General features: G+C 36.4%; 1 protein-coding gene and 1 long non-coding RNA gene across 2 annotated transcripts in view; both read right to left on the bottom strand.

Moving 5' to 3' along the window:
• Positions 1–6,159: 6,159 nt before the first annotated feature.
• LOC135202425 (uncharacterized) lies at positions 6,160–8,219 on the bottom strand. Its single transcript, XR_010311736.1, has 2 exons — positions 7,800–8,219; positions 6,160–7,764 (listed from the first exon to the last, which is right to left on the bottom strand). It is a non-coding gene; the product is annotated as an uncharacterized LOC135202425 (long non-coding RNA).
• A 139-nt stretch (positions 8,220–8,358) lies between these two features.
• LOC135202424 (myelin regulatory factor-like) overlaps positions 8,359–14,731 on the bottom strand; it is a gene marked incomplete in the record, with an annotated part of 155,594 nt that continues 149,221 nt past the window's right edge. The window contains 7 exon segments of the mRNA XM_064231818.1: positions 8,359–8,663; positions 9,826–10,069; positions 10,505–10,685; positions 11,219–11,387; positions 12,685–12,803; positions 13,379–13,475; positions 13,952–14,207. Of these exon segments, the coding sequence (XP_064087888.1) occupies positions 8,580–8,663; positions 9,826–10,069; positions 10,505–10,685; positions 11,219–11,387; positions 12,685–12,803; positions 13,379–13,475; positions 13,952–14,207 (1,150 nt within the window).

The following is a 14,731-nucleotide window of genomic DNA, read 5'->3' as shown; positions in this document are numbered from 1 at the left end:
AGCTGAAAATGTCCTCCACATAGTGCAGAAATGTCATGCAGGTGACGTGGGAAATAACAGTAAAACTAATTGTAAATGCCTCACGCGATTAGCGTAGGAATGGTGGTGGTCTAAATAGACTGAGTGAAATCCACTCTGGTGCGGAAAACTCACACAGGCGACGAGGATATAACAGTAAAAGAAATTCCAAATGCCTCACAATTAGCGTAGGAAAGGGTAGTCTAATAGACTGTAAACAAAATCCACTCCGGTGTGAAATACTCACGCAGGCAACGTGGAAATAATAGTGAACGAATTGTAAATGTGTATTGCAGGTGCGGAAATTCAAGCAAATGCTGTTATAAATCAAGTTAGATCCCGGTAAATAACATCTCAATTAACCTGTAGCAGGATGCCATATGAAGGCGGAACTCTCAACATCTAAATTGGGTGGCAATCGCCGTAAACCTCTGCAATTTACAGTTAAACTGGCTTGTAGTTTTAATGCCACGTACTGGCAAAAAAAACTCAACGCCGATAGTGGATTTAGTAATGAATTTCGTAAACGTGGAAACAACACCAGTACTGGCTTGTAAAAAAAAAAAAAAAAAGGAATCTTGCCATGAATTCACGGAAAACTCAGTGTGAAAAGACGTGGTCCATGCAGTTGATAGAATAAAAATGTATATATGGAGTTTTTTATTGTCTCAAGGATGAAGACAAAATGGGGATAAAAAATATTCTTTGTTCTGTCTTACCCTTTCAACGCTAGCAATGCTCAGAATTGTAATTTTACACTAACGTCATAACACTGAAGGGAAGAGGAAGAACCAGAATAAAAATTCTCTCACCGCTGCATAAATACCGACTCCACAGAACTTCCTATTATACCCTTTTTTCAACTCTATTTTCCCTCGCAAACTAAGACCTACCAATTCTACTTGCCAATTTAAATCCCTCGAGTATTTTGCGTTCGCACGGCCGGCAAGACGGAAGGGGGATTAAGAGGCTTTATTCAAGGCCACGTTAGGGGAATTCAGGGAAAGGGAAAACCAACACGTGCCCTTAGCTGCCCTCATTTTGTCTCTCCACACAGAAGGAAAGCACTTTCCTTATTCTAACATTAAATGAATCTACGCTAACACTTTGTTTTTCTTTTTTCGTTCAACTTATTTACTCTTCTTTTTCTTTTTTATAAATGGGGCAATGCGACTGGACTCGATTGGACACTCTTCATATACAAGGACTTTTAATTCTCCCTATCCGGTCTAGACCTGCGAGAGAGAGAGAGGGATAATGCACTCAGTCAACAACGAATGGCACGGTGGTTCTTGTTGAAATCCAAAATACGACATCTCTCTACAACACGAGATTCAACAATTTACACTTGGAATTCACAAAATATGGCATTTGTTTTCGTTTTGTATTTACTCCCTAAATACCCACATGCTTCATGCAATAGCACATAATAAAAGAAGCTAAGGTTAAATTTCTCTCTCTCTAGGCTATCGGCATGCATGTGGTTCTAATATCGCTTTTCTTAATGGCAGTCAGATTTTATTCACCCCTAACTAGAATACCTAGTTCTACACAAATAACTAGAAAATAAATTTTACCTTTTACCTGCTGTTAGAGAATTGGGAAACCTTGGTCTTTGTTTGCTCAAGAATATTAAAAGGAATTCAGATTCGTTTTCTTTCATGATACCAGTTTAACGATCGTTACGACTGGAAAATGAAAATCAATTTTCACACGATTCTAGCAAAAGGTCACCATTTTGTAATGAACTGCTCATTCCCTTCTTGAAAATGTATTCTAATGTTCTTAGAAATGGCCTTGCCTGGAGGGACGAGAGTTAATACAAATAAAAAGGCCAATATTACCGAGAAAGGAGGAATTTACATAAACTCTGGACTTTAGTTTTAAATGAACCATATTTACATTAAGTTACGGGTAGGTCCAGGAATTATTGAGGTGGTTGATTGGAGGTCCACTGGAAACACATGGCTGGGAAATGAACCAGACACGGATATCAGAATTTGCAAGCCTTATTCCAAAGAGTACCCAATTTCTCCCACAATCAGGCATGGTATTTGTCTGCAAAGAAATTGCACTCTAGCATCAGTACTAAGGTGAGGAATACTTGGGAAACATTACACTACTTGCTCTTAGCATTAAATATTACAACTCACTCAAGGGACATCAAACGACTGGGAGTTTATACAGAAAGGACTATACTATGTTGCTTGAATTAGCTAGGGGAGATGTTTACTAGCATCACAATGGAATTAATCACAGTGTTGAACCAAAATTGGGGAGTGAAAAGCAGAACAAAGAAGGGGGGAAAGTCGCCTTGGGATAATGAAAATGAAATACAGACAAGAGGCAAAACGATTCACTGACTGCTCTAAAAATTACATCTCACAGTACCTGGAAATCCTGGGTCTGGTAGTATTCTCATCTGCTGATATTTCTGTGCACTATGGACGGTATAAGAACACTTGCGGGATCCCCCAGAGGAGACAGGGGAGCACAAGGGGTGAAGTGGAGTCTGCAGTGTTGGAGAAAGTTCTGAGACTGAGCTGCTGTGGCCCAGTCATTTTAAAATCTCGGCCTGCGGAAGCTCCACCCTCATTTTAGGACACCTTTCTGTTGAAGGTAAATCTAAGCAGCCAATGGGAGCAAAGAGGGGGTTTAGAGAGAATGGAGGCTTCCAGTTCACAAGGACAACTTAAGCATATACTCGTAGAATGAATGAACTTTGTTTATAAAGTGGAATTACTTTTCCTTGGTTCTAGATTAAAATCCTGAACAGTAGGTATCAGTATTTTGATAACAATTTTGGTTAAATTTAGAGCAGAGAAACAAAACGGTGAGGTACTTTAGCAATAATGAGACTTAATTGTCTCTCACTTAAATAAACAGTTACACACTATTAACAAAGAGTTGCCGAATTAAATGATGCTACTCTTCTCAACGATTGGATGATACTCAGTTATTAGTCACAACTTTGCCTTATTATTATACGAAGATATCACAGATGTATGAGATCATAATTGTTTAAGAAAAACCTAAAAATTACATTGACACTATCACATAAGCAGTCAAAGGAGTTTTATCACCACATTTAATGCCTATCAAGGACTTGATGCAGATCATTTAGAATAGAAGTCGATATAGAATGGGTTGGAAGCCGTTAGTATAACCCTGCAGACTGGAGTTTTATTCTAGTTAAGTCTTTGTGAGGGTCGAACGAATAAGGTAAATCCCTGTTAATCCTTCTGATCCATGGGTGGGAGTCTCATGCTTAGCAACATTTTCCTACTCGGTTTGGGGCTTCCACTATCCCAAAGATATCTAATTACAGGGCATTAGTTTTGCTGTCTAGGTCTCAGGACATAGATACAGTCGTGTATGACGATGACAAAATTAACACTTAATTGCATCAATAGACTCGTTTGCTTTCCAAGACATTGACAGTCAATCACGTCTGCTTCAATTAGTTATAAATGAGACTTTTTCGTTTGGAGAAGATCGTTGCCCGGTCGGTTACCAAGATTACGAGAAAGACACATACTCTCACACAGGCTAGCAAATGGATCAGCAATACCCTACGAGTGAGACGGGTTCCTGATGTCATGTCCGAGGGACGATGTACCGGGAGCTGATGTGTGTCTGCTAGTTTTGATGGATGCAACACTACATCGAGGAACTGCAAGAACATTGGGGTGAATACATTGACGCGTGGCTTTCGATTCTTCGTGAATTCTAGGTGATACTTCGATAACATCACCTTGCAGATGCCGGAATTCGAAAATGGACTTTAAAACGTATCAGATGATGGGGGACTAGTCCTTGAATTCCACGATTCTAGCATTCATCTTGACATCTTGGTGCTAGCTTTGGGTACAATTGCTTGATTACATGTTTCGTTGGAGCTGCATATTCGAAGGAATCGGCATAGTGATATGAAGACTAAGCGATATGTTGGACTGTCTGACTTTACCGGCCAGAGCAGTGCTGTACTTAGTCGACAGGTCCTACGGTTTACCTAAACGCATGATGGCCACATGGGGTTGGCATTCTCTTTGGGCAGCGATGAAGAATAGAGATTTGAATAAGAGATGTCGAAGTGCGTGGTTTACCCGAATATAGCAGTACCTACTGAACGTTATGAATTGTCCTTAACAGGAGTGATAACATGGACTGCATATAAATTTTAAAGTTTCATAAGAAAAATAACATGCACTGCATATGCATATGTCTCGAAACTTCTTTAAGAAGAAATAATAATGTGTACTGCATATGTATTGTTATATGTATCATGGGCAAATTTTATATATAGGTACTGTGTATCATTTACTGTATGGTATGTCCACTTATCTTATGTTTTATGTAGCACTGGGTTTAGTACTGAGTATTTATTATTTAACCCATTGCTCTTGATTGATTTGGGTTTGGTAAATTCAACACAGTTTTGCAACAAATGTTTGCAGGATATATAATCACATTAAAAACCTTATTTATTTACACATAAAGGTTTTATATGGTATTTTATATACTTTTATCAGATTTAATCAATTACATTTATACATTTATCAGTGAATGAATGAATAGGTGAATTCATATATTTAACATAATTATGAAAATGCCATTGTTGAGAACATCTACGTATATCACAAGATTTCTTTGCATTTGTTTTATATTTTTATATTTTCATCGATTTGATATAATTCATGGCTTTCTCTCAAATTGTTTGAATGTAACAAGTTGCATGTCTGCCATTTTGATTGTTAACAGTTGTATGCCGGAGCATACGAGGGTGTGGCAGGGTAAATATGTAATTAATAAATATTCATATTATATAGTTCTAACTATGACAGGGTGAAGGAGCGAGAGAGAAGCTACGATGCATTGCATTCGTATTACACGCTGACAGAGTGTTGCCTCAGGAAAGCGTAAACCTTTACAAGGATATGCACGAGTTCACAATGCCATGATGTTCTGTTAACAGTTTATCAATTATCATTGTTGATATTTACAACTTGAAGCGTCAACATTTATTCTTGTCATGAGTTGGATGTAATCTATCACTATTCTTACATTACAATTTTTTTTATCAATTTCATGTGTTAAAGTTATTGGGTGCGTTGTTTTTAGCACGCAAACGAGGGAGGCATTGTGCCGATCGAGGATATTCAAGCACGGCCTTTGACAGCGTTCACACGCTATCATCTTTTTGTAATGTAGCTCGGACAAAAAAAAAAAAAAAAAAAAAAAAAAAAAAAAAAAAAAAACAGAATGTCTCATTTGAACGCATCTCTATTGAACACCCGGATGACAGCTTTCCAAGAAGCATCATCACATAATTATGTTTGTAAAAAGTGTGTCGTTTTCTAGCATCACGTTTGATATTACTCAGATAGCAGAGTTTCTTTTTTCAGGTACAAAACACGAAATTCGCGGGTTAGATTCTCGGCCATTCCATTGAGAAGTGAGAGATGTGTATTTCTGGTGACAGAAGTTTACTCTCGACGTGGTTCGGGAGTCACGTAAAGCCGTTGGTCCCGTTGCTGAATAACCACTGGTTCCATGCAACGTAAAAAGCACCATACAAACAAACAAACAAAATACGAAATAGTAGTTTGTCTCCTGTCCTCCTCCATATGTTTAAGCCAGGAGCAGATTCATTCCTGCTTTCTACTGACATCTGAATTCAGGTGTATCGCTCTAATTTTCTATTCATCCATATCATTAATTTATCATCTTTTCCTGTAACTTCTGTCTTTCCACCATTTATCTATTTATTACTTTTGCCTGTAACTTGTCTCTCTCTACTGACTGTCCAAAGGGTTTTCACCTGAACATTTAAAGAAAGAAAGTTAGTACTTTCAGTCAGTCAGTCACTCTGGAAGCATATAGCACCATGAAAGGTTAATAAATTAGCTGTGTCCTGGTTGAACTACTTAATAATAATAATAATAATAATAATAATAATAATAATAATTAATAATATTATTATTATTATTATTATTATTATTATTATTATTATTATTATTATTATTATTATTATTATTATTATTATAACAATAAAAAGAATAATAACCTGAAAAGAAATACTCTTTCTTGGTACGTTTACATTTTAAACCCAATCAGGAAAGATGAAATGAAAAAAAGGCATTCTTATTAAATTACTTTATTGAGTAACTACATATATCTGTACAAGCTTAACCCATATATACAAAAGTTAAAATGACACAAATATTATTATAATCTATACCCTTGGAATGTGTTGTTTTAAGTCTGAACGAAGTGTTCTCTGAATTCTCTGAACAAATGTCAATCAGTTTAAGTCAAGTACCACATTCTACAGCATAGATCTACAGAATACTACAGTACCAATCAATGCCTAATACTGTGTACATATGAGAGGTATTAATACACGTTCATTGCTGATAACCGAGAAACATTACGGATAAATAAGAGGAAGGTTAATGCGTCATTCTCACTAGAAGGAAGCATCTATATATATATATATATATATATATATATATATATATATATATATATATATATATATATATATATATATATATATATAATGTTTTGAGATCATAAAATTCCGCATTCATCCGAATCATATTTGAAATATCAGTTGCATTTTGTTTACAGAGAAATAAAAACAAAAAACTCAAAGGCTAGATTCAGCTGCACAATTCGAAGAAGCCCTTGAGAAATAGGAAATCATTCCATAGTATACAGTAGCATTCAACACTTCATATTTCTCTTTAATAGTTTGTCCATCAATCACTGTCCATGTTTCTTTTTTTCCAGTAACCGAGGTAAGTTTTAAGTGTAAAAATCTCGCTACATTAGTTGAACGTGTGACTGCACTTTTCATCTATTGCATAAGATTGACCTCCGCAAAATTTCGCTTCATTACGTAGGTCGTCCATTAATCACTTTCAACTTTTTATCAGCAACTGAAGTTTTGAATGTAAAACACAACATTTCTCAAAATAACAGCCTATTCTAGACATTATTTTGAAACTCCATTTACGGAGTTTCTTAAGCGCGGATTCTCTTGCACTAATACACCGAGTCAAACCTAAATTAGTTTAAACGATTCTTGAAATCCACTGCATTTACATTTGTGAAATGTATAAACGAAAGGGAGATTATGGAGAATAGCCTTTGACAAGTTAGACAATGATAATTGTACAGTGTGGTAAATGTCATTTAGTTTTGAGGAGACTGTCAATGCATTCAAGTTACCGTTCGCTGGGAGACTGATTGAGCTCTTCACTTACAACCAAGTTGCTGCTGCACTGTAGTACATAATTCGGTAAATGTGATTGAGCTGTTCACTTACAACCAAGTTGCTATTGTACTGTAGGTATAGTTACTATTGCATTGCAGTTCATAATTCAGTAAATGTGACTGAGCTGTTCACTTACAACCTAGTTGTTACTGCACTGTAGTACATAATAAGTCTCACTGAGTTGTTCAGTTACTATCAAGTTGCTACTTACTGTATTGTACTTTACAATAAAGTAAGTGTGATTAAGCTCTTCTCGTACAACCATGTTGCTATTGTTTTGTAGTTTATAATTCAATAGGTGTGATCAAGCTATTATTTTGCAACTTTCTTATCTTCCCGTACAGTAACTGAAGCTACTGTGGGTAGGGCAGACCCATTTTCAAGAACAACATTGCTGTTAAGTAAAGAAAATGCTTTCAAATGATTAAACTCACAAAGCATACTCATAGGCAATCACCCATCACCTCACGAAGCATACTCGTAGGCAATCACCCATCACCTCACAAAGCATACTCGTAGGCAATCACCCGTCACATCAGTCTTCCAAATAAAACTGAGAATTCATGACAATTGAACTGACAACTGAATTGTACCCCAGTTCCCCTTCTTCCAACAGATTACTTCAATGCTGCCATCGGATAACTCCATAATCTAGGTTCTCCAACGAAAAAAATAAAAGAAACATCAGATTCACATCTTAAAAACTAGTTATTTACAAGTTATATACAATTTTTTTTAAAGACCTAAAGCTAATCAGATCCTTGACGATGCGAAGATCCCACACAGGACGCCATCACATCCTACAAAGTAATTGCCCTCAAGCGGCTGTTCACCCTTTCGCAAAAATGCTCACATACTCTAGAGACCACCGTACACAAAGTACACTGTAATGCAATTATAGACATTACTCACATACACACGCAAAACATATATATATATATATATATATATATATATATATATAATATATATATATATATATATATATATATATGTATATATATATATACACACATATATATATACACATGTTAACATAAGATAATTCACTTCTGTACGTGTATGATTACGAGGAGAGGCGTAACTCCTAACAAATATGTCGACTGTGCATAAGTAAACAAGAGGAAATCATGAATTTTGATACAATTATGATGTCATGGAGATAAATTATATATATATATATATATATATATATATATAATATATATATATATATATATGTATTTGATAATTTTATAAATATCTGAAGATGAGTAGTGTGTTCACGTCCAAGTTGCTCTCATTCATCGCAAATTCTTTTGAATATTAAATTGACTTCGTAGTACGAAACACCCAGGTCGTCCGCTGGTCGGTCACATGGACCCTGAAAAGAAAAAATGTAATAAAATAAGGGAAGTTACAGTTATGCAGATTCTGTAAAGAAAGATAAATAAGAAAAATCCTGAAGTAAAAACAAGAAAGTTACAGTTATACTGATTCGGTAAAAATAAAATTTAAAAAAAATTCTTGAGTAAAAACAGGAAAGTTACAGTCATACAGATTCGATAAAAATAAAACGATAAAAATCCTTGAGTGATCAGGGGAAAATTGTTGTTATATTGATTCTGTGAAAATAAAATAATCAAAATCCTTCGGCAAAGAGAAGAAAGTTATAGTTATACAGACTGTGAAAATAAAATAATAAAGTTATACAGACTGGCCCGAAGGATTAGATATTTTTACGTGGCTCGGAACCAATTGGTCACTTAGCAACGGGACCTACAGCTATTCGAGAAATGAATTTCTATCACCAGAAATAAATTCCTCTGATTCCGCGTTGGCCGAGCCGGGATTCGAACTTCGGACCACCGGATTGGCAGCCGAGCGCGAAAACCACTCGTCCAGCGAGGAACTCAAAATACATATAGAATTGCTGTGATGTCAAATCTTCTCAGGAAATGCCGATACCTTATTCAGAACGCTTAAAATGAAGCTTTTATACAATTAGAAAATTATAGCACTGGTAAATCCTGATTTTCTAACATTCAACCATTCAAAAAGTCAAAATAAATTAGAAACCGATGATCTCTTGTAGCCTAGAGAGTGGTAAACCTTCCATCATATACCTAAACAGTTCACAGGAGTTCAAAGAACACCACTGCACCTGATCGGAGAGAGGGTAGTGTCTGTATCTAACATCACTAACAATAAACCACTAACTTCATCATAAAGCACCTAAGAGGCATAGAATCCGATAGCATATCCATGTCACACTGAAAAGTTCACGCTGGTCATTTTCTTTCCTCAAGCGCAAAGAACATCACTGCACCTGATCAGAGGATTGTCAGCGTCTACACCGCAAACAATACAACACTAACTACACAAAGAACCTAAGAGCCATAGAACTGAATAGCATTTTGATAGAATATCAGTGTCATCGTCTACATTGCAAAGTTCACACAGCCAACTTTGTTTTCCTCATCACTAAAGTGGTTGATCAAAACAGCATCCACACCTCAAGCACAGAAAACGACAGCTTACTCTACCTCGTCATCATTCTCTACAAGGTTGCTCACAGGTATCCTGAACCTGTAAGCTGTCTGGCTCCACATCCCCACCCCTCGGAGGATGAAGTCGTGGTCGGGGGGAGACTGACTAGGGTTCTCCTCGACATCCGTGGCTGCCAGGTGTTCGGGTGAACCCTCGCACCGTATAGAGGGGTAAGGCTGACCGCAGTGGCTGCAGTTCGGGCAGAAAAATGGCTGGCGATAGTTGTCCAGGGTCCCGTATCTGTTAAGAAGTCAGAGTTTGTCAGAATGAGGGGGGAGAATCATGATGCTTGAAAATGATGCATAGGAACAAACGAGAGGCTCCAGCTATGTTTTATTATGTACCCACACATACATAACTGTGGATTTGTTTCACCATTTCAAGACTCATGCTACTATGAGTATTTTTAATAATAATAATAATAATAATAATAATAATAATAATAATAATAATAATAATGTTGCACCAGTTATAATCATATGACCGTACTTAAGGAATCGATCAAAAAGCATTTAGAAAGAATTTTTTAAAATAAGAGGCAAGAAATTTCGAAAAAAGCTAATTCCCGAAATTTCCAGAGAACAAAGATGGCTGTGCTGGTGGCCGCAAGAAGCTCGTTTCCTTAACGGTCGCCAAATTCGTCATCTGAATTTTGACCCCGACAAATCTCCTTACTTGAATCTGAGGGTGAGATCTCTCTCGGTCATGAACCTCGAGATGGGAAGGAGGTACGTGAAGTTATTGGCAATGTTGTCCATGCAGCCCTGGTACTCGTCGGACGAGTTGAAACAGTACAGGTGAGTGATTGTCGTGTTGAAGTCGACGATCTCCAGCGTTGGAATCCGCGAGAAGAATGCTGCAATATTACAGTAATAATAATAATAATAATAATAATAATAATAATAATAATAATAATAATAAGTAGCATCTAAACATAACCAAAGCTTTGGAGGTCTGGCCTTCTGATAAGTAAAAGAAAGAAAAAAAAAAGTCCGTTAAGTTACTAACCTAAAATAACCTGTAATTTACACTTAACACTCAATTTAACAATTACTGTACTTTAAAAGTGTATCACATGCATGGTATAATTGGTAAAAATAATATAATAAGAATAATTTACCGGAAAAGTAAAACCCTAATCAAACCAATACTTTACACTTAGCACTAAATTTAGAAATTACTTTCATAATGTTTCACATCTAAATGGCAGCATTAATCAAAATAATTATAACAAGGTCACTGATAAGTAAAGAATTAATAAGGTCGCTGATAAGTAAAGAAATTTGTTAAAGTTGGGGTCTGCTAAGTTGAGGTGTTCCTCTTCCCTCCTCCCTACCCTTCTCCACAAACACGCACACACGTACACCACCACCACCACCAAATACCTACACGGTTGAGGTTTATAAAGCGGGGGCGAGTTGCCAGTCGATCTCTTGGACTGCAAGGATCTTTTGCTCAGAATCTGCTTGATGCTTCGAGAGCTGGCTGGTAGACTCGATCGTAGACTGGATCCCCGAGAGTGCTGGCCACTGCTCATCGACTTCTTGCTTGGCATTGACTGAAAATAATTTTAAACACGTTTAATATGACGATGACTGAACATTTAACGTCCATTTAGTGACGGATCCAGAAATCTTTCATTGGGGGGGATGGCAATTAAGATTATCATATAATATATATATATATATATATATATATATATATATATATATATATATATATATATATATGTGTGTGTGTGTGTGTGTGTGCGTGTGTGTGTAATGTGCACACATACGTGTATCTATAAGTATATATATATATATATATATATATATATATATTATATAGGTGTGTGTGTGTGTGTGTGTGTGTGTGTGTATAATACATATGTATGCACACACCGGCAGTTTTTGTTGTTAAAATAATAATTAATTAAGCAAATTTTTTGCTTAATTAATGGAATAAGACAATGTTCCTTTATTTATATCCATGGGGGGGGGGGGGGGGGCACGTGACCAGGTGCCCCCCACTCACTGCGCCTTAAATCCGCCACTGCGTCCACTGAATGAAATAATGGGTATATAAACATGGATGTGATGTTTCATTTTTAACCTGTTTCTATAAGCTAGGCACACATTTAAAAAATCGTCTGAACATTTGATGGCTGAAAACACAATCCAATAAATGAAACAGAGGGTACAGTATATAAACAGTGATGCGCTGTTTCATTATTTTATCTCGTACTAGAAGCGAGGTAAACATTAAAAATGGCAGGAAACATAGTCCTTATGATAAAACGACAAGCAAACAGATCACAGTAGCCTATAACTTCCAGTTGTTTTATGGTAAATAATAAAATAATTTTCATTAAACTTCATAGTTAAGATCATCGCAATACCATTACCCTTTGAGGTTTGCATCCATTATTCACAAATAATTCAAGAAATAAAAATAGATTCCTAGTGTTTTCACAGTAGGCAGCAGTATCTCTCATTGAGCAAATCATTTCTATTAAACCCCATAGTTCAGCAATACCATGATACCCTTCGAGGTTTGTGTGGATCAATTAAAATAAATGAATAAACAATTACATAAGTAAATAAATCATTTTTATTAAACCCCATAGTTCAAATGGTTCAGAGTATTGCAGTATAATTACCCTTTTTGGTTTGTATGCATCATTTACAAACAAACAAATGCATAAATAAATAAGTAGATAACTCATTTTTATCAAACCGCATATTTCAGAATATTGCAATAACATTATCCTTTGAGGGTTGTAGGAATCATTTATAAATAAATCAATATATATATATATATATATATATATATATATATATATATATATATATCAAAATCAATGAACAACAAACCTTCGTGCGAGGATTAGACAACGTAGTAGAATCATTGACGACGTTCGGGTCATTGGTTGATACTTTGTTAGTGTGAATTTCGCTGAATCTGGACATTGTCGGAGGGAAAGTTGTGTATCCTGAAAAGACATTGGAACGTACGGGTACAGGTATTTGTTTACCAGATATTCATTATTAAGATGAAACGATAAAGAAAATTAATAAGAACAATGAAAGCATGATTGGCTTTTGCAATTGAGCTGACGTATACACTGATAAAAGGTAGAGAATACTCTCTCATTCAAGCCTTGAAAATTCTAAATCTTTCTCTCTCTCTCTCTCTCTCTCTCTCTCTCTCTCTCTCTCTGAAGTATTTGTCATTATTATGATATCAGAACAAATAGAATTAATAAATACAAACAGAAAGCAAAATTCGCTTTTGAAATTCAGGAGATTCGAGTGACAATCCTCTCCCACCTAAAGCACTACTGACACAGAACTCATTGGTAAGTATCAACACAGTCAATACTAATTAATATTCTGGACATGAAACCAAATAGGAAGCATTAATTTGCAGGCAGAATAAAATGTCTATACGACCAAGGTCTACATACTTCTCTCTTTATAGTTTTTATTCGACAGCCTGAAATAAAATACTATTCGTCAGGCAGAATAGAAAATAGTGAAGAAATGAAAGTGACCAAATTCTCTTTACCCAAATGGCCAGCAATTCTGCGAGTGATGGTGATGCCCGTGGAGTAAGTGGAAGGGCCCAAGTGGTAGGCGCTGACCTCCTCCCTGCAGCAGTAGACCTTTGGTGGAAAACAAGTGATTAGCGATAATATTTTAATGAATGATGAAGCATTATTGTGCTGAAAACAAAGGAAGAATTACCTTCGTTCGAAATTATGTTGAATCATTGCAAGGTAAAAAGCTTTACAACATCAGGATAAAAACGCCTATAAAACCTTGTGTATGTTGTTACTTGTTGTATGAGGCAACTCAAATTGATGTTTGCTCGTCCGCGTGCGTGCGTGTGTGTGTGTGTGTGTGTGTGTGTGTGTGTGTGTGTGTGTGTGTGCAAGTGCGAGTTCCAAGTGGGAATGCAACTAGGTTAGCCACAAGGCAACTCGCAACAAGACTTCACAGGTGTCTTTGAAATCCATAAGCATTTTCATACAACAAACCAAGAAAAAGGCCCGACTATTAATTCGTCCTTGGAAGGGCCCTATTACACATGCCGTATACTGTACTTAACCAAAACTGCAAAGAGCATGAAGACACTCACCGCGCAGATTGGGTCATCCCCTGGGGGCGTCTCCATGCAATCCTGGGGCCTGCCAATGATCGGCGGCCTGGGCTGAAAGGGCGTAGAGGTCGCAGAGGTCGAGGAAGTTGTGGTCCACGAAGAAGTCGTCCCGTAAGAAGGCTTCGTCGTGAAGATGAGAGACGTCAGCGTGCCTTCGTCAGTCGTGGTAGAGGTGGTGGTCCCCATCGACGAAGATAGGACGATGGTGGTTGTGGTCGTGGCCATTGTGGTGGTCCTGAAATCATAGATATCATCACTTGTAGCAAAAACGATGCGCAAGAAGTTATTCTTTTTAGCTTAAAGAACCTCAGCTTGGCGGACTCTTATCGGCAGGCAAACTATGATCATTTTTTTCCTGTGCTACCATGTTAGATGTGATAAATTTTCAGATAAATCTCTTCATACTGAATACTAAGTGCAAATTAGAGGTTAATTTCAGTTAGGAATTTCGTGGAATTGTTCTTCACTGATGCAATGTATTACTACCCTAAAACTAATCTCCTAGCATTTCAATACATTTTTATCCTTTTTTAATATATAATTTTTTTCTCTTTTTTAATAAGTGAGATCTTCTCTTTCTGCATTTCCCTGTACTTCCTCTAGCTTCTTCCTGATAAACATCATATTCTTAGGAAGCTTGAATTTCAAGTCAATGGCTCCTGTGCAGTGGTGCGCTTTTTCCATATGAATAGGGTTCCTTTTCAGAATATAATAATAATAATAATAATAATAATAATAATAATAATAATAATAATAATA

This window comes from Macrobrachium nipponense, chromosome 30, assembly GCF_015104395.2.
Source record: "Macrobrachium nipponense isolate FS-2020 chromosome 30, ASM1510439v2, whole genome shotgun sequence".
NCBI classification, from domain to species: Eukaryota; Metazoa; Arthropoda; class Malacostraca; order Decapoda; family Palaemonidae; genus Macrobrachium; species Macrobrachium nipponense.
Note: the sequence above shows the minus strand (reverse complement) of the source record. Positions and strands in the feature narration are given on the sequence as shown.